The 21,338-nt window shown below is 42.0% G+C and overlaps 1 protein-coding gene across 4 annotated transcripts in view; it reads left to right on the forward strand.

The window, feature by feature from the left end:
* LOC116986719 (suppressor of tumorigenicity 7 protein homolog) overlaps positions 1–21,338 on the forward strand; it is a 139,998-nt gene that overhangs the window by 57,265 nt on the left and 61,395 nt on the right. For all 4 annotated transcript variants that reach the window (XM_033042316.1, XM_033042318.1, XM_033042319.1 and 1 more), the window contains 7 exons: positions 516–570; positions 2,645–2,760; positions 5,157–5,235; positions 10,142–10,296; positions 15,493–15,590; positions 16,573–16,687; positions 17,500–17,572. In XM_033042316.1, the coding sequence (XP_032898207.1) occupies positions 516–570; positions 2,645–2,760; positions 5,157–5,235; positions 10,142–10,296; positions 15,493–15,590; positions 16,573–16,687; positions 17,500–17,572 (691 nt within the window). The remainder of the gene's footprint in view (positions 1–515; positions 571–2,644; positions 2,761–5,156; positions 5,236–10,141; positions 10,297–15,492; positions 15,591–16,572; positions 16,688–17,499; positions 17,573–21,338) is intronic.

Below are 21,338 nucleotides of genomic sequence, written 5' to 3' on the forward strand. Positions count from 1 at the left end.
TTAGAATTTGGATTGTCCAAACTCAAATCACTTTGGAGTTTAAAGCCAGCAGATAAAGGATGCTTTATTTTCTCTGATCATTTATTTGGGCTATTTCTACCTAGGTTTCAGAAGTGAAAAGCCGCTCAAACACCGCACTAACCAATCACTTCTGAGATCCCTTTAAGAAATACATAGAAACATAGAAACATAGAAATTAGGTGCAGGAGTAGGCCATTCGGCCCTTCGAGCCTGCACCGCCATTCAATATGATCATGGCTGATCATCCAACTCAGTATCCCGTACCTGCCTTCTCTCCATACCCTCTGATCCCCTTAGCCACAAGGGCCACATCTAACTCCCTCTTAAATATAGCCAATGAACTGGCCTCGACTACCCTCTGTGGCAGGGAGTTCCAGAGATTCACCACTCTCTGTGTGAAAAAAGTTCTTCTCATCTCATCTTGCAGCATTATAGATTGAATTCTTGTCCGTTCCTTCCATTAATAATTAATATTTGAACATTTGTTCTGACAGAATGCAAGGTATGGAGAAACCCATTGAACCTCTTTAGAGGAGCCGAGTACAGCAGGTATGTCAATATTGGCTCAATATGGTGGTTATGGCAAAATTTGTTTGCGTGCGTGCATGTGGGGATAAAGTGGGTTGACTGAGGATGAGAGGAAACAATGCAATACTTTCTCTCCATTCAAAAATAAAACAGAGCTGGTGAAACTTCCACAAGGGTGTGGGGGTACGTATGAGAAGGTGTTCGAGAGTTCCCAACCCTACACTGTCCATTTTTATCTTCTTCCCAAAATCCACAAATAGGTTTTTGATCCTGATGGACCTATTGTTTCTGTCTACTCCTGCCATACTGAAAAAAAAACACTTATAGGTTCTCTCCATATGTCAATATTGTCCCAAAAAACTATCTTGGACTCTCTTAACAAATTCTGCCCCATCTAAGTTCCTTGCACTCGGGCAATCTCAGTTAATATTGAGGAATTTGAACCCCCCCCCCCCCCCAATACTATAACATTATTATTTCATCTTTCTGCAATTTGTTTATGTACCTGATACTTTCATTTCTGCTGACCTGCCGCTGTAACTCACCCCCTCGCTTATTCCTAAATTCTTCTCCTCTGGCCTTGTTGGAGGAACCCTTCAGGAGATCATCAAAAGTTTGACTTCCTGTCCTCTTTTGTGACTCCCTCCTGTCACATTTGTAAGTTTTATATCCCAGAATATTCCCTCAACCACGTTTTCGTGATTGCAATAATATCATAATATCATGCGCTAAGCTTACCTGATTTACCTGCAACACTTGGTGCATTAAAGTAAAGGGAGTTGAACCAATCTGACCCCCACACAGTCCCTAACTTTCCTCTCTGCTCACCCACACTGGACTTGCTTGATTTACCTTCTATGTTTGAGTTAATCTCCCTACCTGCTTCACTGCTGCTGAGTTTACCACCTCTCATGTCAAACAAACATAAGCCCCCTCCCCTCCCCCCCTCCCCCCCCGAGTAGCATCAGCAAACCTCCGTGCAAGGATATCGGTCTCTCTCCAGTTTAGGTGTAACCCTTGTTTCTTGTACAGGTCCTATTTGTCCCAGAAGTAATCCCAATGATAGTATCTAAAGCTTTCACCCCGACTGCAGAAAAGATCAGTTGTTGCATTTTAATGTGATTCCTGAGCTAATCAAACTCTTATCAAACAATCGATGGCAACACATTAAAATTGGGATTTCCCACAAATAGTCAGTTTAGAAAGGTTTATTTGGGCTTGCCTTCTAAACACAATAAATATTTTAATACACAAACTGCTGGAGGAAATCAGTGAGTTAAGCAGCATCCCTGATGGCAAAGAATTGGTCAAATGTTTGGAACTTGCTTCGTTCCTCCAGCAATTTGTGCTGTACTCCAAATTCCAGCATCCAGCATATATAGAGAGAATGCACTCAGCCTTTTTCCCCAGGGTTGGGAATCAAGAACTACAGAGCAGACAGAGATTTAAGGTGAGAAAATAAAGATTTTGAAAGGGACAACTTTTTCGACAGATAAAGGTACATAAAGGAACCGGCTACCAGAGGATGTAGCTGAGGCATGAATTAAATGTAAAAGACTAAGTGCTGGAGGAACTCAGCGGGTCAGGCAGCATCTCTCGTAGGAAATGGGCAGATAAAGTTTCTGGTTGGGATATTTATTCAGACAGATTGTTTACCTAGTCGGAAGAAGGGTCCAAACCCAAAGCCCTGTCTATCTATTTCAGTCCATAAATGCTGCCGGACCCGCCAAATTCTTTAAGCACTTTGTTTTTCTGCTCAGAATTTGCAACATCCTCAGCTCCTTGTGTCAACATTTAAAGGCCATTCGGACAGATATGTGGATAGGAAAGGTTTCAATGGATATGGGCCAAAGACTGGAAAATAGGACTAGTGTCGCTGGGCATTTTGGTTGGCGCGGATGAGTTGGACCAAAAGCCTTGTTTCCGTGCACCATCGCTCCATAACTCTATCTGCAGTCTCGTGCCTCCACACATTTTACTGCATTTTGACTAAAGCAATACGTGTGAATCACGCTGACACATTTCTGAACGTTCCCCGATCATAACCCTCGATTGTGAACAATGTTTAATAATCCTTTTATTTTGTTTTCTAAAGATACACATGGGTCACAGGAAGAGAGCCATTGACATATTATGACATGAATCTGTCTGCACAGGACCATCAGACCTTTTTCACGTGTGACACAGATCATGTCAGACCTGCAGATGCAGGTGAGTCTGAGGCATTGACAAGCAGAGAAATCCAATGGCATTTTGGGTACAGGAATGCTGCTATCATGATACGCATACAGGAATATCATGGAAGAGTTTTTAGAAGGTTCTAGAATTTGGTGGTGGGGCGGGGTGGTGTCATTTAAAACGTAATTACTTAATATATGAGAGTTTAGGTTTACAATATCTCTAAATCGTAAACTAACTATGGGCACCTGCGCTGGCATTCTTTTCACAAGAGAAATTGATAGCTCTGATAGCTACAGTTTATATGCACCCTTTAGTATTACAATGCACAAGCACTTTTAATGGAGCTTACCAAAGCTTTCAGGTATGTAATTACTAGGTTTGGTTCCTGTTGGATTAACTTGTTATTACATTCTTTTGTTAATATCCCCATTCCAATTACACTCAGCTCATTGAAGCCTCATGACGGAGAACATTTTAAGTTTTCAGCTGTAAAAAGTCAAACTGCCAAGTGAAATTTGAAGGGTTTGGCCTAGTTCTTTATTAAATGAACATTGTTTCTTGTCCCATGTACTAACTAATATCTTGGTGTTAGTTGTCACTCTTACGAAATACCATTTCAACCAAATTCCTTGTTCACCTTGGGGCTTTCAATTGCCTTTTTTTCCAGTTTAACATGCAGTTTATGAGGCGGAGTGGATATACTCGCTTTGTTAAAAAATGTTTGTCAATCATATCAATTATAGTGTTCACTTTTAAACCCAGTTTCCTGCACACTAGTCTGAAGAAGGGTTTCGGCCCGAAACGTCACCTATTTCCTTCGCTCCATAGATGCTGCTGTACCCGCTGAGTTTCTCCAGCATTTTTGTGTACCTTCGATTTTCCAGCATCTGCAGTTCCTTCTTGAACACTTCCTGCACACTATATTCTGTTTCCTAGCAATACTGGCTGAATTTTTTTTGTTCATGATGCAGACCTCTCTTAATTAAATAATGGATTAGGCAAATAGATGCTTCTCACCAGTGTAAATTATATTTATTCATCTTGATTTAGAAATCTGTTCCTTGCCAGTTTCTGCAATAGCATTTATATTATGCTATGCACTAGGTCTTAGTGAGTAGGAAATATCTACAAGTCTTTCTCTGCTTTGGATTCCTTCTGGTAAGCCTGAATGTGTGACAGATAACCTGGGACAAAAATGGATTGGGTGACGATGCCTTTTGTGGTATAGAAGCCTTGATCTGCTTTGAGGTGTAGTCACTGCTGAAAATGTTGGGAATGGGGATTCTGAAAAATTGGTCAATTAAAAATGCCAAACTTGTCTGCTTTCATTACAAAATTTGGAAAGCATCACTGCTTTTCTTCATATCGTGTCATGAAATCTTTTATGAGCAGTTGAGATTAAGCAGATGGGACATGGGTGGAGCAGAACACTGCGCCTTCGACAATTCAGTATCTCAGGAGTGTCAACATATTTTATGTTTTAATATTTAAAAAAATTCATGCATATTCTGTCATTTATTTCAAGCAAAAAGCCCTGTACACAGTTGTAACGGAAATTACCTGTCAACTTGCCACACAGTAATCACATCCTCCTGCCTTTGGAGCCACTGCAGGACCATCACTGACATGAAACTATAGTTGGTGTGGTTAATTCACATTGACAATTCCAGTATGAAATGCAAATCTAAATTCAATGCTCAATGTTGGAAAATGTAAACCTTGGCTTGATTGTGTCACCAAGTACTGGTTCAGATGCTTTTTCATCCATTATTCCTTCTTCACTAAACATGCTTCATTCATGCTTGTGAAATTCCTTAAGAAGTCAAAATCAGAAACACCAGGCTGCCAGGTTCTGACTGGCATTTGGTGCAGAGCACGGAGCACAAGACCAATTTGTGTACATGCTACCCTACCCATGACAGTTGATTTAGCACAAACCAGGATTTGGGAGTGTCTGATTTGGATGATTTATGACCACAATGGTCAGAATTTTCAGCAAGCCAAAGTGATGAAAGAATGAGCATTTTAATTCTTCCCCACATGTGCCGTATTTCTGTGTGAAGGCGCATTGGACGGGCATCTTTCCACTGAAGTGTTAGATAACATTTTCAAGATAACGTGTAAAATTCTAAACTTGCATGCTTGTTTGGGACCATGTGGCTGTCGTAATACAAAAGCCATTGCTGGCAACAAAACACTGATCATTTTTTTAATGGTATATTTCATCTTCGTGTTATTATTGTCTACATTATGTCTATTGGAATGCAACAATCCATGTTAGAACATCTGTTCTTTTCTAGCTAGAAAGATTCAATGACTTTCTTGTCGAATGTGGGCTTAAAGTGTTTTTCTGTCCAGATGTTCTGCTGTATTGGTGAGTGTGATCTGCAAATAACCATGATGTTGACAGTGATTTATTTTAACAGTGATGCAGAAAGCATGGCGGGAGAGGAATGCTCAAGCTAGAATGAAGGCAGCGTACCAAGCTTTGGAATTAAACAATGAGTATGTTCTGTTCTGCCAATTGTGATTCTCTAACAGTTTAGTGTAGCGATGCAGCATGGAAACAGGCCCTTCAGCCCATTGAGTCAACACCGGCCATTGATCACTCATTCACACAATTCTTTGTTATCCCACTTTCTCATCAACTCCCAGGGCAGTTTTACAGAAGCCAATTAACCAACATCAGGTCTCAACCCATAACGTCACCCATTCCTTCTCTCCAGAGATGCTGCCTGACCCGCTGAGTTACTCCAGCATTTTGTGTCTACCTTCGATTTAAACCAGCATCTGCAGTTCTTTCCTACACATTTTAACCGACACCCTGCTCATCTTTGCCATGTGGGAAGAAACCGAGGCACTCGGAGATCCCACGCGGTCACAGGGAGAACGTGCAAACTCCATACAGACAGCGTCCGAGGTCGGATTGATTCAGGGTCTCTGTCGTTGAGGCAGCTGATCTACCAACTGCGCCACTATGCTGCCTTAGCACATAACAATTAAACACTCGGCCTCTATCATCAATATCAACCCTTTGAAAGTCATTCTATCATCCCTGTTTTTCTGTTACATGGAACTGCTTCAATGTGCAATTTCCTTTTTCTTATCACTATTTTGAACTGATTGAATGTTGCATGTCAGATCCTATGAGGGGGATTGCTGCTATGTATAGTTCTTGTGCATGACCTTTTAACATTTTGAAATGGTAAAAAGTGTAAATTGTTTAAAAGTTCCATTAACATCTTGTTGACGAAAGGTTAACAAGCTGAATAGAACTTTAAAAGTATGCTCAATTCACACACATTTTTTTTTGTCATACCACAAAAGTATATGCACTTTTTCAAGAGAGTTTCAAGTCAAGAGAGTTTGTCGTCATTGTCATGTGTCCCAGATAGGACAATGAAATTCTTGCTTGCTGCAGCACAGCAGAGTATTGTAAGCATAAATACAGAATGACATTCTCTTTATTAAAGATCCTCATGGGCTTTTACTTCACCAATTATATTTAGTCCATGTGTTATATGAATGTTTCTAAGATGGATGGCAAAAAGTGACTGTATAAGTGAGTGGTTTGATCTTGGACAAAATGCCTTGAAATACTTTATCGTGGCAATGATGCTATCAGTTCAGGTTGTCGTTGGTCTCCTGACGCACCTTGTCATAAACTCAGCTCATCTTATCCCTTCATGTCTTTAAACAAATTGTTCTGTTTATTTACTTGTGAAAGTGAATTACATGTTTTGGTCTAAAGGGTAAAATATGGTGCTTGGGAAGCTGAATGGTCTGAAGGTGGATAAGACACCTAGACCAGATGGACTACACCCCTGGGTTCTGAAAGAGGTAGCTGTGAACGCATTAGTCGTGATCTCTCAAGAATTACTGTAGTCAAGAATGTTTCCAGAGGACTGTAAAATCTCAAATAGAATTCCGCTATTTAAGAATTGAACGAGGCAAAAGAAAATAAATTATAATCCAGTCAGTATGACTTCTGTGGTTGGTAAAATTATTAAGGATGAGGTTTCGGGGTACTTGGAAGCATGTGATAAAATAGGCTGAAGTCAGCGTGGTTTGTTAAGGGGAGATCTTGCCTATCAAATCTGTTGGAGTTATTTGAGGCAGTAACAAGCAGGATAGACAAGAGAATCAGTGGATGTTGTTTACTTGGATTTTTGGAAGGTCTTGCAAAGGTCTCACACGTGAAGCTGCTAAACAAGATAGGAATTCATGGTATTAAGAAGGAAGGTACAAGTATGGATAGAAGATTGGCTGACTAGCAGAGGCAAAGAGTGGGAATGAAGGTGGCCGTTTCTGGTTGTCTGCCAGTGTATAGCAGTGTTCCGTTGGGGCCAGTGTTGGGTCTGCTACTTTTCACGTTATATGTTAATGATCTTGGATGAGGGAATTGATGGCTTTGTGGCCATGTTTGCGGATGATACATAGATAGGTGGAGGGGCAGGTAGGGTTGAGGAAGCAGGGACGTTGCAGAAAGACTTGGACGAGTGGGCAAAGGAGTGGAAAATGGAATACAGCATAGAAAATTGTATTGTCATGCATTTTGGTAGAAGAAGTAAAGGCATAGACTACTTTCTAAATGATGAGAGGATTCAGAAATTGGAGGTGCAAAGGGACGGGAGGATTTCCAAAAAGATAATTTGCAGGTTGAGTTGGCGGTAAGGAAGACAAATTTCTTCATTTCGAGAGTACTGGAATTTAAAAGCAAGGATGTAATGCTGAGGCTTTATCAGGTGCTGATCTTGTTTCTTGGTTTCTTGGTTCTCCAAAATATTCCAAATGGAATTTAAACTGGAGGTGGTACCTCATGGTGGTACCCCATCTCCCCCCTCCCCCACACCTTTCTCCCCCTCCCCTCCCCTCCCCCACCCCTCTCTCCTCCCCCTCTCCAACTCTCTCTCCTCACCCCTCTCCCTCTCCTCCCACCCCCATCCCTCTATCTCCCACCCCCCTTCCCTCTCTACCCCATCCCCTTCCCTCTCTCCCTCCGCCCCCTTCCCCCTACCCCTCTGTCCCTCTTCCACCTCTCCCCCTACCCCTCCCTCTCCACTCTCTCCCCCCACCCCTCTCCCCCTCCCTCCACACTCTTCCCCCTCCCTCCCCTACCCCATCTCCCTCCTCCCCTCCCTCCCCCCCTCCCCCACACCTCTCTCCCCCATCCCTCTCTCCTCCCATACCCCACCCGTCTCTCCTCCCCCTCTCCATCTCCCTCTCCTCACCCCTCTCCCTGCCTCAAACCACAGTTGGAATATAGTAAGCACCATATCTGTGGAAGGATGTGTTGGTTTGGTGGAGGGTCCAGAGGAGATTTACGAGAATTACCCGAGATTGATTGGCTAACATTTGAGGCTGCATTGATTGAAACCTGTTGGATAATGGAAGGCCTAGATAGAGTGGACGTTGACAGGATGTTTCCAGTAATGGGAGCGACTAGAATCAGGTGACATAGCCTCAATAAAAGGACGTATCTTCAAAATGATGAGGAGGAACTTTAAACATACGGTGGTGAATCTGTGGAACTCATTACCACAGACTGCTATGGAGACCGTCATTGGGTATTTTTAAAGCAGAGATCGATATATTCTTTATTAAGAGTGTCGAAGGCTATGGGGAGAAGGCAGGAGAATGGGTTGAGAGGGAAAATAGATCATCCATGATTGAGTTACTGAGTAGACTGGATGGGCTAAATGGCCTAATTCTGTTCCTATGTCTTATGGTCTTACGGTCTTATATGTATTAAGATTTCTGCAGATTAGAACAGCTGAAAAGTTTAATTCAATAATTATTTTTAGGATTGATTGAAATTTAAAATGTTCCTACTGTTTAGTTAAATAGATTCCCTGATCTCAAATACGACAGGAGGATTAGATTATTTCACAATAGTTCTTAATGGTTCATACAGTTGTCTCATCATCAGTATTTATGGTTTGAAGGAAATCTCTATCCCTAAAGAAAGGTTTGTATGCAAATGGGATGGAGAGTTAAAATGGTTAGCAAAAGGGAGATCGAATGCTGGTGTTCAGCAAAATGGTTGCCTAGTTTACCCTTGGATTGGCTGATGTAAAGGAGTCACTTGCACCCTGTCTGCCAAGGCCTGATGGACACGTACTCTGTCCACCATGTACTGATAGGAAGGTAGATGTTATGACCAATAAATCTCAAAGGAAAGACAGGCAGGGGGAGGTTAAGGAATGAGGTGAAATGGATGGGTTGAAGTATTTTATTTCAATTAATATCATGGATGAAGCCGATGAACTTGGAGCCTGGATCAATACTTGGTGGTACGATATTGTGGTCATTACAAATACTTTGTTGCAAGAGGGATGGTACTAGCTCAATGTTCCAGGGTTTCAGATATGGTAGAGGATGAGGTAAATGAGGTGGAGTTGCTCAACTAATTGGTGCAAACATCATGGCGGCACTGAACGAGTACACACTGGAGATTTGTCCACTGAGGAGATAACCAGAGGGAGATAGAGGAACAGCTAGATAGAAAGATTACAGAAAGATGCAAAAGTAACAAATTTGTCAGCGACCCATGTAGATTATGAGGAGCTTTTCCTCCAGATGGCCTCACTCTGGCTATGGAGGAAGTCAAGGACAGAAAGGTCAGTATGGAAAGGAGAGTTAAAATGGTTAGCAACCAGGAGATCCAGTAAGCCTTGGCAAGTGTTCGGGGAAATGAGTTGCTCGTTTGCGCTTTGTGTAGTAATGTAATGGAGGTCATATCGGGAGACACTGAACGCAGAGGAGCAAGTTTGAAGAGATGTATGTGAAATTCCCTCGCGCTTGGAAGGGCTGCTCTGGTCCCTTGGAGGAGGTGAGAGAGGGGGTGGCGGAGCAGAATTGCGAAGGCACACAGTGAAGGCACGGGTGAGGGATCTATCCACAACAGAGGCAAAAATCACATTTACTAGTGGAAAGCTTCATCTTGGAGCAGATGCAGTGGAGATGGAGACATTGAGAGTCCTTGCAAGAGGCAGAGTGGGAGGAGATGTAGTCAAGGGAACTATGAGAGTCGCTGGGTTTGCTTTTGCCTGGTGAAACATTATCACCGTCACCAACTTCTCTTTTGACTCCTCTCACTTTGAGTCAAAGATGTGGTCATGGGCCTCAACTATGCTTTCATTTTACTTTGCTTTAGTTTAGAGATACAGCATAGAAATATGCCCTTTGGCCCACCGAGTCCACACTGACCAATGATCACCCGTTTTAGTTGGTTCTGTTAAACATTCCTTGTTTTACACATTCCCCAGCACCAGTCCCCAATTCTTTCTCTGCTACACCAGGTTGTAGATGTAGTAAATAGTTAAAAGTAAAATGGTATTAAAAAGTTATGAGTGGTACTAACCTAAACTGAGGTACGTACTGATATATCGGTTTTGTTCCTTTTCCTTAGGTGCGCCACAGCATATGTTCTCCTGGCTGAGGAGGAAACAACCACAATACTTGAGGCTGAGAAACTATTTAAACAGGCACTGAAAGCTGGTGAGGTATGCTACAGAAGGAGCCAGCAGCTTCAACACCACAGCCCACAGCAAGAAGCACAACATAGTAAGCTGCGTAATTATGTCAAGAATGTTGATGTGTTACCGCATAAAACACATTAAGGGAACACTCTGTGTAACCCCCCTTTTGGACCAGTCCTTTACTACAGGTCCACCACCGTTTATTCGGCAACTGGTGGTCTGCCCCCTCCCCCCGACCTTAAAATCCATCCCCTCGGAAGTCCCTCTGTAAATGTAAAGTAAAGTATCCTTTATTGTCATTCAGACATTTCAGTCTGAACGAAATTATATACCTTGCAGTCATAACATAGATTAAAATAACAAAACACACACTTAACACAGTTTAACATCCACCACAGTGAGTCAACCAGGCACACCCTCACTGTGATGGAAGGCAAAAGTCTTAAAGTCCTTGTCTCTTCCCTCCACGTCTCCCTCTGCATTGAGGCGATCCAGGGTTCCGATGTTGTGACCCCGCCGGGTGATGGTAAGTCCAGCGGCCGCATCCGAGCTCCGCGAACGGGCCGGTTCAAACTCCGCGGCCCGGGGCGGTCGAAGCTGCCACCCTCCAGTCCAGTAGACGAAGCTGTGGTTGCGGGAGCTCCGGAGAACCGGTTATCCCAGGTTATGTGGTGCCTAGGCTGGGTGAGGTAGCTGATCTCGACCTCATCGGAACTTCCGCACGGATTGGCAGCTAAAATTTGCCGCCTGCAGCTGGGGCTCTGGAACTCCGGCCTGGCTGGAGCGGCAGATGAATATTCAGAGCTGACCTCCGTGGCCAATCAGCAGGTTGAATTTGCTGCTTGGTGCCGGGACTCTGGCAATTCAGCCAGGCAGGAGCAAGCAGATTACTTCTCATAGCCGATTTCCACGGCCAATCAGCAGGTTGAATTTGCTGTTTGCGGCTGGAGCTGGTAGTTCCATTCCCATAACCAACTTCAGTGGCCGTATTTCACCTAATGTCGACAAAAGTGCTGGAGAAATTCAGCGGGTGTAGCAGCATCTATGGAGCGAAGGAAATAGGCAACTTTTCGGGCCGAAACCCTTGGAGAAACTCAGCGGGTGCAGCAGCATCTATGGAGCGAAGGAAATAGGCAATGTTCTCGAAACGTTGCCCATTTCCTACGTTCCATAGATGCTGCTGCACCCGCTGAGTTTCTCCAGCACTTTTGTCTACCTTCGATTTTCCAGCATCTCCAGTTCCTTCTTAAACACTTTTCACCTAATGTCACCTGGCTATTATCATATTGCTCTTTGTAGGACTTCTCAATGTGAATTTGGCAGATTTTCTGCATTACAATGGCAGATTATAAATAATAGACTGGTTTATAAATACGTTTGTATTCCCCATGAAGAAGAATACAGGAGACAGTGAAATCTGCGGAGAATACTAATGCAGCTGCAGTTTGAGATTAAGTAAGGAGATGTTGGGGCTCTTGAAGAGCATTAACATGGATAGATCCTCTGGGCCTGATGCGAACTATCCCAGGTTATTGAGAGAGGCAAGAGAGGAGATTGCAGGAGCCTTGATGAAGATCTTTTCATTGTCTCTAACCATAGACAAGGTCCTGGAGGACTGGAGAGGAGCTAATATTGTTCCCATGTTTAAGAAGGGAAGTAGAGAGAATCCAGGATAGTGATGCTCACATCAATGGTGGGAAAACTATTGGAGAGGATTCTTTGGGATAGAATTTATTTCCATTTGGAAGAGAATGGGCTCATTTGGGACAATCAGCATGGTCTTGTATGCACACAAAAATGCTGGAGAAACTCAGCGGGTGCAGCAGCATCTATGGCAGCAGGTTGTGTCTTATTAACTTGATTACGTTTTTTCGAGGACGTGACAAAGGTGATCATTGAAGAAAGGGCAGTGAATGTTGTCTAGCTGGATTTTAGTAAGGCATTTGATAAAATACCCGATGGTAGGCTGATCTAGAAGATTAATATGCATGGGATTAACAGTGACTTGATTGTATGGATTCATAACTGGCTTACTGACAGCAGACAGTTGTGGTGGAAGGACAATATTCAGGCTGTGGCCAGTAGAGTTCTGCAGGGATCTGTGTTTGGACCTTATTGTTTGTAATAGATATAAATAACGGGGGCGTAAAAGGGCAGGTTTGTATGTTTGCATGTGACACCAAGATTGTTGGGGTTGCTGCACTGTGAAGAAGACTACCAAAGTATATAGCGGAATATAAATTTGCTACAGAAATGTGCAAAGAAATTGCGGGTGGAGTTTAATCCGTAGGTTTGAGGTGTTACACTTTGAAAGATCAAAGGGGAAAATATTGAATTGATGGCAAGACCCTTAATACCATTGATGTACAGTAGGATATTTGTGTCCAAGTCCATAACTCCGTGCAAGTAGCAACACAAGCTGATAGTGGTAAAGAATGCCTTCAATGATCTAGGCTTTGGGTGCTGCTTAATGATGATGCAGCTTTATAGCATTTGAATGAGGTTGCATTTGGAGTATTGCGTGCAGTTCTGGTGCCTCAATAGAGAAAGGATATCATGGATGTGGAAAAGATGCAGAGGTGGTTTACTGGAATGATGCCTGGATTAGAGGGTATTAGCTACAAGGAGAAGTGGGACAGACTTGGTTTGTTTTTTTTGGAATGCCAGTGGTTGAGAGGAGACCTGATAGAAATATATAAAATTATGAGAGACATAGAACCTTTCAGAACCTTTTTCCTGAGATAAAGCAAATGCAAGAGGAAAATGGCAAAGGTTAAAAGAGATGTTTGAGCCAAGTTTTCTTACACAGAGGGTGGTTGGTGCCTGGAATGTGCTGCGTGGTGGTGGTAGAGGCAGATAAGATAATGGTGTTTAATAAACTTTTGGATAGGCATGTGGATATACAAGAAATTGAGAAATATGGATTATGTGCAGGCAGATAAGCGTTTGCCTTGGCATCATGTCTGGCACAGATATTGTGAGCCAAAAAACCTATTCCCGTGCTGCACTGTTTTATACTCTGTGTGTTACGTTCTATGTATGTTTGAATCATCTGAGAGTTGAAATTGAGTGTGAAAAATGTTCAACTTATTTTTGTTGCGAACAATTCCCCCTGAACTCTGAAGTGTGATAAGTTCACACTGCTGCAATATTAACTAGCACAGCTTTAGCTTAGTGAAATACCCAAGGACAGAACCAATATCAAACAACTTGACACAAAGGCAACATGAAAAAATAGGATGGGTGACCCAACATTTGATCAAAGGGAGGTTTTAATGAACAAATTAAATGAATATCTTGGGCAGAAATGTTTATATATTGGACCTGGATCATCGAAAGCTTAACTGGCAAAGCTGGAGTGATGATGAAGGGCACAAAAAAAATTGAATATAAACAACAGTCGTTTGGGTAACGCAAGTTCGCCTTTATACAATTCACAAACTATTGAAACGCTTGAGATACGGAATAGAGTCATCGAGCATACAACATGGAAACAGCCCCCCCCCCCCATCCGGCCCATGCTGACGAAGTCGCCTAATCGAACACAGTATCCCTAAAATAATTCCTATGCCTGTTCTTGTCTCAGTATTTTTCAAATGTCATTGTGCCTACCTCTACCTCTCCTTCTGGCAGCTCGTTTCATGTACATTGCACCTTCTGTGTGCAAAAAAACTGTCTCTCTGGTCCCTTTTAAATGTTTGCCCCTCTCAACACTGAATTTGTGTGTGTATGCTTCGGGGGGGGTTGGGGGGGGAGTGGCAATAAATAAATCAACACTAATTTATTTTCAACTTGTGTTTCTTAGCACCTGCACAAATGTCGTGGCTTCTCATTACAGGAAATCTCAGCTGGTGTTCTTTGGAGTCACATTGCTGTAAAACATTAAAACATGTGCCATACTCTTACTACCATGGAGGCGCAGCGGTAGAGTTGCTGCCTTACAGCGCCAGAGTCCCGGGTTTGATCCTGACCACGGGTGCTGTTTGTACGGAGATTGTACGTTCTCCCCGTGACCTGCGTGGGTTTTCTCCGGGTGCTCCGGTTTTCTCCCACATTCCAAAGATGTACAGATTTGTAGGTTTAATTGGCTTCAGTAAAATTGTAAATTATCCCTAGAGCTTGTAGGATAGTGTTAATGTGCGGGGATCGTTGGTCGGCGCGGACTCTGTGGGCCGAAGGGCCTATTTCCGCACTGTATCTCTAAACTAAAGGGAGATAAAAATGTTGAAGAAACTCAGCGGGTGAAGCAGCATCTATGGAGCGAAGGAATAGGTGACGTTTCGGGTCGGTCAGAGACCTTATTCTGAAGAAGGGTCTCAACCTATTGTCACCTATTCCTTCGCTCCATAGAAGCTGCCTCACCCGCTGAGTTTCTCCAGCATTTTTATCTACCTTCGATTCTGCATCTGCAGTTCCTTCTTAAACATTAGAGAACAAGATAGCAGGCACATAATACTGAAGTCTTTGCAGACATGTTAGAGATCAATCATCCAGACCAGACTGCCTATCTTTACATTGGCTTAGCTGCATTTTTTTTACAAACTCGGGAGGAAGTGACCTGTCAACCTGCCATTTCTATGCCATCCATAAAATCATCTGAAAAAAATGTTCACCGCCATGATCAAGGTCTGAACTCATAGTCACGCAGCATGGAAGCAGGCCCAACTTGTCCACACTAACCAACATGTCCCATCTACACTAGTCCCACCTGCCTGCGTTTGGCCCAAATCCTTCTAAACCTATCCTATCCATGTATCTGTCTAAATGTTTCTTAAACATTGCAATAATACCTGCCTCAACTACCTCCTCCGGCGGCTTGTTCCATATACTCACCACACTTTGTGTAAAATAAAGTTACCCTTCAAGTTCCTATTAAATATTCCCCTCTCCCCACCTCACCTTAAACCTATGTCCTTTGGTTCTCAATTCCTCTACTCTGGAAAGAGATTCTGTGCGTTGACCTGTTCTCGCGATTTAGTACACTTCTATAAGATCACCCCTCATCCTTAAGTACAGGAATGGAGTCCCAGCCTGCTCAACCTCTCTCTAGAGCTCAGTCTCTTAAGTCCTGGCAACATTCTCGTAAATCAAGGCTAAGAATGTATTTCAAAACCTCTATTTGAATTGTAAATAACCTTAATCCTGGACTGAATTATATCAACTATTAAATTCTCATTTTCTGAAGCTTGAAGCTGATTTTCACATAACCACATGACACAAATCTAATAACTTTCATTTTTAAATGGTTTGAAATTTAGCTTAATTCTTCTTATTTTGCCAGGGCGAGACACAAATGTTTTGGTTTATATCAAACGAAGGCTTGCAATGTGTGCGAGAAAACTGGGAAGAATACGAGAAGCTGTGAAACTAATGAGAGATGTAAGTAATGGGACATCATTCACTTCTCAGTGTCTTCCACCTGTAAACGTGTCTCCCACCTGTAAATTCTATTTGTGAAGCTTCTTATTACACCTTTCTGAAGATACGGTGAAATCAGTGACACCTATTGGAATTTATCTTTGACACAATACGATATTGGTCAGTGGTAGCGTTAAATCAAGAGAGTTTATTGTCATGTGTCCCAGGTAGGACAATGAAATTCTTGCTTGCTGCAGCACAACAGAATATTGTAGGCATAAATACAGATCAGATCAGTGTGTCCATATACCATAGAATATATATATACACACACATAAATAAACAAGTGCAATAGGCTGTTATAGTTCAGAGTTTGTTTAAAGTTGTGTTTAATAGTCTGATGGCTGTGGGGAAGAAGCTGTTCCTGAACCTGGATGTTGTAGATTTCAGGCTCCTGTACCTTCTACCTGATGGCAGAGGAGAGATGAGTGTGTGGCCAGGATGGTGTGGGTCCTTGATGATGCTGGCAGCTTTTTTGAGGCAGCGACTGCGATAGATCCCCTCGATGATAGGGAGGTCAGAGCGGATGATGGACTGGACAGTGTTTACAACTTTTTGCAGCCTTTTCCGCTCCTGGATGCTCAAGTTGCCGTACCAAGCCACGATGCAACCCGTCAGCATGTTCTCTACTGCGCACCTGTAGAAGTTCGAGAGAGTCCTCCTTGACATACCGACTCCCCGTAATCTTCTCAGGAAGTAGAGGCGCTGATGTGCTTTCTTTATGATTGCATCAGTGTTCTGGGACCAGGAGAGATCTTCGGAAATATGCACGCCCATGAATTTGAAGTTCTTGACCCTTTCCACCATCGACCCGTTGATATAAAATATATGTGCACAAAGTCTTTAGCAAAGTGGTTGCAGATGCAGATCTAAATGACTGTGTTTGTTAATATCTGTACATTGCATTTGAAGATCAGTTGCATTTGGCAATTTTCTTTTGCAGTTAATGAAAGAATTTCCACTTCTTAGTATGCTGAACATCCATGAAAATTTATTAGAAGCTCTTTTGGAGCTTCAAGCATACGCTGATGTACAGGTGGTCTTGGCCAAATACGATGGTAAGTATCCCAAATGGAAACAAAATAATAATCACACAACTGCAGTCCGTTCAGTGCCATGTGCTGAATTGTATTAATGCTGCATTCTTCAGTCACATAACTTGTTGTTCATCTTCTCTGCTGTGATTTCTTTTTTAACGCAATATTTTCTTTCTTACTGTTTATTGGAGTCTGTAATGGAGATTTAACTTTCTAGAAAGTGTCCTTTGCTTATACTTCTATTTCTCCACTCTGCCATAATTGTGCCTATTTGACAAGTCCTTGTTTATGTAACTTCCTATCTGTACAACTTGCATAGTTTTGAACAATGTCGTATGTAAACTCAAGCGTACAACTTTTGTGTTTCTTTATGCAATCATAAATACACATTGTTAAATGCGGAGACAAGGGTTCCAGTCTCTGTGAGCCCAGAACTTGCATCACTACTCTAATCTGTTTGCTACTAACCTCAAAAATGATGATGACTCAGTTCATCAATGACATCTTTTTCTAAATTCTAAAAAATGCTTAATTTTTACTTGTAACTGCAGAGAACTCACAGATTTGTGTCACGCAATACTTCACCAATTGGTTTAATCCGCTTAATTTTTTACCAAAATTATTTAGTTCAAAGCCTCCCTTACTGAATATATATTACTTCAAACCGTGTCAACTCGTATTGATATGTTTTTAGATGCTGACATTGTTAGTACGGTATTTGATTCCGATTGTGGCTGATTTCTTTGCATGCATTCCTATATATTATTTTTTCTATATTATTATATTATTCCCTATATTGGAATATATATCCTAATCTATTTTGCCATCTACAGATATCAGCTTGCCAAAATCTGCGACCATATGCTATACTGCCGCACTGCTAAAAGCACGAGCTGTATCAGATAAGTGAGTACCTAACATTCCCTTTCTCAGTGACATCTTCTATTGGTTTAATAATTGCTCGCTCAGAAGAATTCAGAAATAGATGTTTAATATATCTACCCAAACGTGGTGTTTTTGTTGAGTTCCTGGAAATTATGATTATCCCACAAAACATAAAACGTATAGTTTGTTTGCTTACCTTCATTGGTAAGGGTATTCAATACACGAGTTGGCACCTCATGTCACAGCTGCACAAGATGATGATAAGACCACACCTGGAGTATTGTGTATCGTTCATGTCACCCTGCTGTAGGAAGGATGTTATTAAACTGGAAAGAGTGCAGAAAAGATTTATGAGGATGTTACTTGATCTGGAGGGTTTCAGTTTCAGGGAGAGTCTGGATAAGCCATGTCATTTTTTTCCTCCTGAGCAAAGCAGGCCGAGGGGAGACTTTATGGATATATTTATATAAAACATCTTGAGAACTAGAGATAAGGTGAACAGCCAGTCTTCTACCCATAGTTCGAGAGTCAAAAACTAGAGAGCATTGGTTTAAGGTTAGAGGAGAAAGATTTAAAATGGACATTGGGTGGGTGGGGGGGGGAGCACCTTTTACAAACAGAGCATGGCGTATACGTGGAGAAAGAGCTGCTGGATGAAGTGGTAGAAATGTGTGCAACTACAACATATAAAATTCACTTGGACATGTACAGAGAACATAGAACAGTATTGCACAGGAACATTGTCCCCCTCCCTGACTCTCAGTCTGATGAAGGGTCTCGACCCGATACATAACCTATTCCTTTTCTCCTGAGATGCTGCCTGACCTGCTCAATTACTCAGCATTTTGTGTCTAACTTCGGTGTAAACCAGCATCTGTAGGTGCTTCTTATACATTTATGTCCAAGTTGTGTGTGTATATATATATATAATAAACAACAGAGGTCCCAGCACAGATACCTGTGGTACTCCACTGGACACAGACCTCCAGCCAGAATTACACCCTTCCACCATAATCCTGTCGTCTATGGAAAAAGCCAGTTCTGAATCCAAACAATCCAGTCACAACTCATTTACAAACTTGTCAGACAAGACTCAAGACTTGTCAAGATGCAACCTTTACCTAAAAGACATGTTGCTTTTCTCTCTGAACATGCCTCTTCTATTTAAGTTTTTTTTCCCCTTAACTTATACCACAAGTGAACTGATAGGGATTTTCCATTCACCAGCAGAGGGCATAAACCTGACAGAATATGGAGTCAAAGAGTCATACAGCATGGAAATAGTGTAAGAAGGAACTGCAGATGCTGGTTTAAACCAAAGATGGATATAAAAAACTGGAGTAATAGGTGACATTTTGGGTCAAGACCCTTCTTCAGACTGGTTAGGGATAAGGGAAACGAGAGATATTGACGGTGATGTGGAGAGATAAAGAACAATGAATGAAAAATATGCAAAAAAGTAACGATGATATCGGAAACAGGCCAGGTTGTAGGGTGAAAATGCGAAGCTAGTGCGACTTGGGTGGGGGAGGGATAGAGAGAGGTGAGAGAAATGCCGGGCTGAAGTGAGAGAAATCAATATTATTAACACTGGGCTGCACGTCTCCCATTCCTTCTCTCCAGAGATGCTGCCTGTCCCGCTGAGTTACCATCTTTTTGTGTCTATATTCAGCATGGAAATAGGCCCCTTTGGCTATCTTTAAAAAGGCTCTTCAGTGCTAATATCATATCTGCCTCTGACAATCCCCCTTGGCACCAACTGCCCCCAATGTGTGAACTTGCCCTGCACATCTCCTTTAAATTTTGGCCTGTCACCTTAAAGTCCTCTAGTCTTTGACATTGCCACCCTCAGAAAACAATTCTGACTACCCTATTTATGCCTCTCCTAATTTGACATATTCTTCATTTTATATACTGAGGTCTTAATTTTCTTTATCTTAGCGTGCCAGCCAGCATCACCATAACCCCATTTTATTCTGCATACATCCCCATCAACTCTCCCCAGATTCTGCCGCACAGTTGCTGATTAATTTGGGATGTGGGAGAAAACCGGAGCATCCTCGGGGAAACCCAGGGAGAATGTGCAAACTCCGTACAGACTGCACCCACGGACAGGATCGAACCCGGTAACGGGAGCTGTGAGGCAGTGGCTCAACCCGCTGCACTACTGTGCCACCCTGTTTTCATCTGGAAATCCACATTATGTTTTTGTAGAGAAGAACGTCTGCATGAGTCTCAGTTCCAAAATTAAATCTGCTCAGGTAGAATTGAGTAGAGCACACAGCCCAGTGTCAGCTCAAAACGAGCGAGTTCTAATCCTCACACTTTGGACAGTTAAATTGAATATAATTAGTCCCATCATTTTTTTGACTTTTGTCAATTTAATCGTTGAAGTTGCTGAGATTGGCATAAGGCTCATTATTGTTCAATAGAGAATAAAGTTTGCAGTTCATAGTTATTTATTGCTCCTCAGACTGTAGGAAAGGTCTCGACCGAAACGACACCTATCCTTTTTCTCCAAAGATGCTGCCTGACCCTCTGAGTTTTCAGCACTTCAGGATCCGTACATCTGACTCTGCCCATGGGGTGCACATCCCAGGAACAAATATTTATATTTAATGGCATCCAAAATATATATTACATCAATCTGGACTTGAAAATATTAGTTGCAAGAACGTTTCGCATTTGCAAAGAATGTCAATAAAATAGGATGTGTAACAGTTAAAATGATATGCACAGAGGGTTGCGTTTTATAACGCTGATGCAATGGCTTGTATTACTTAATTTCATGTTAGCAAAGGCATCTATTCGATGGTAACTATCTTGTTCCTTCATTATGTGCTGTTTTTTACATTTTTTAAGATTATCACTTGCTGTTACGATAAAATTCTGAGCGAGCTTTTCATCCAACATTGTGCATTGGATTCTTAGTCTTAGTCCTTGGCCGACATAGTCAGTGTTGCATGGAGTTGCATAAAATTAAAAATAAAAGGAAATTTGGCCCAATAGTCTATGTTACGTTCATGTCTCATACATGTTATATTCATGCCTCATACAAGCCCACTTCACATTAATAATGTTATTAATTATTAATATAATCTTTAAATGCTTGCTCTTTGTTTTTATCTAGCATTCCAGTTAAATACATTTAGCAGTGAAATAAAATAGACACAAAATGCTGGAATAATTCAGTGGGACAGGCAGCATCTCTGGAGAGAAGGAATGGGTGATGTTTTGGGTCCCGACCCTTCTTCATAAGAAGAGACCCTTCTTTTGAAGAAGTTCCCAATTCCTTCTTACACATTAGCAGTTATCTAAAATTCTACTTTGGATGTATAACCACCCACTGGGTAAAAAAGTTCCTTGCATATTGTTAGATTTATGTGTGCCTACAGTACTTTTAAAGAGATATGTTTTTTATGTTTATTGGTATTCAGAGATCCACGGTATAAATGTATTCACTATGACTACCATAGTAGACTCCATCATAATTTAGAAGATAGACACAAAATGCTGGAGTAACTCAGCGGGACAGGCAGCATCTCTGGAAAGAAGGAATGGGATTTAATCAGGTCACCCTTCTGTGCTTTCATTTTGAAGGAACCATGGATTTTCACATGTGAAGAGTGTACATTGGGACGACAGATGGCACAATGGGCTAAGTTCGGCTGGCAACCGGAAGGTAGCCGGTTCGAATCCCGCTTGGAGTGCATACTGTCGTTGTGTCCTTGGGCAAGACACTTCACCCACCTTTGCCTGTGTGTGAATGTGTGTGAATGTGTGTGAG

Source organism: Amblyraja radiata, chromosome 24 (assembly GCF_010909765.2).
Source record: "Amblyraja radiata isolate CabotCenter1 chromosome 24, sAmbRad1.1.pri, whole genome shotgun sequence".
Classification (NCBI taxonomy): Eukaryota; Metazoa; Chordata; class Chondrichthyes; order Rajiformes; family Rajidae; genus Amblyraja; species Amblyraja radiata.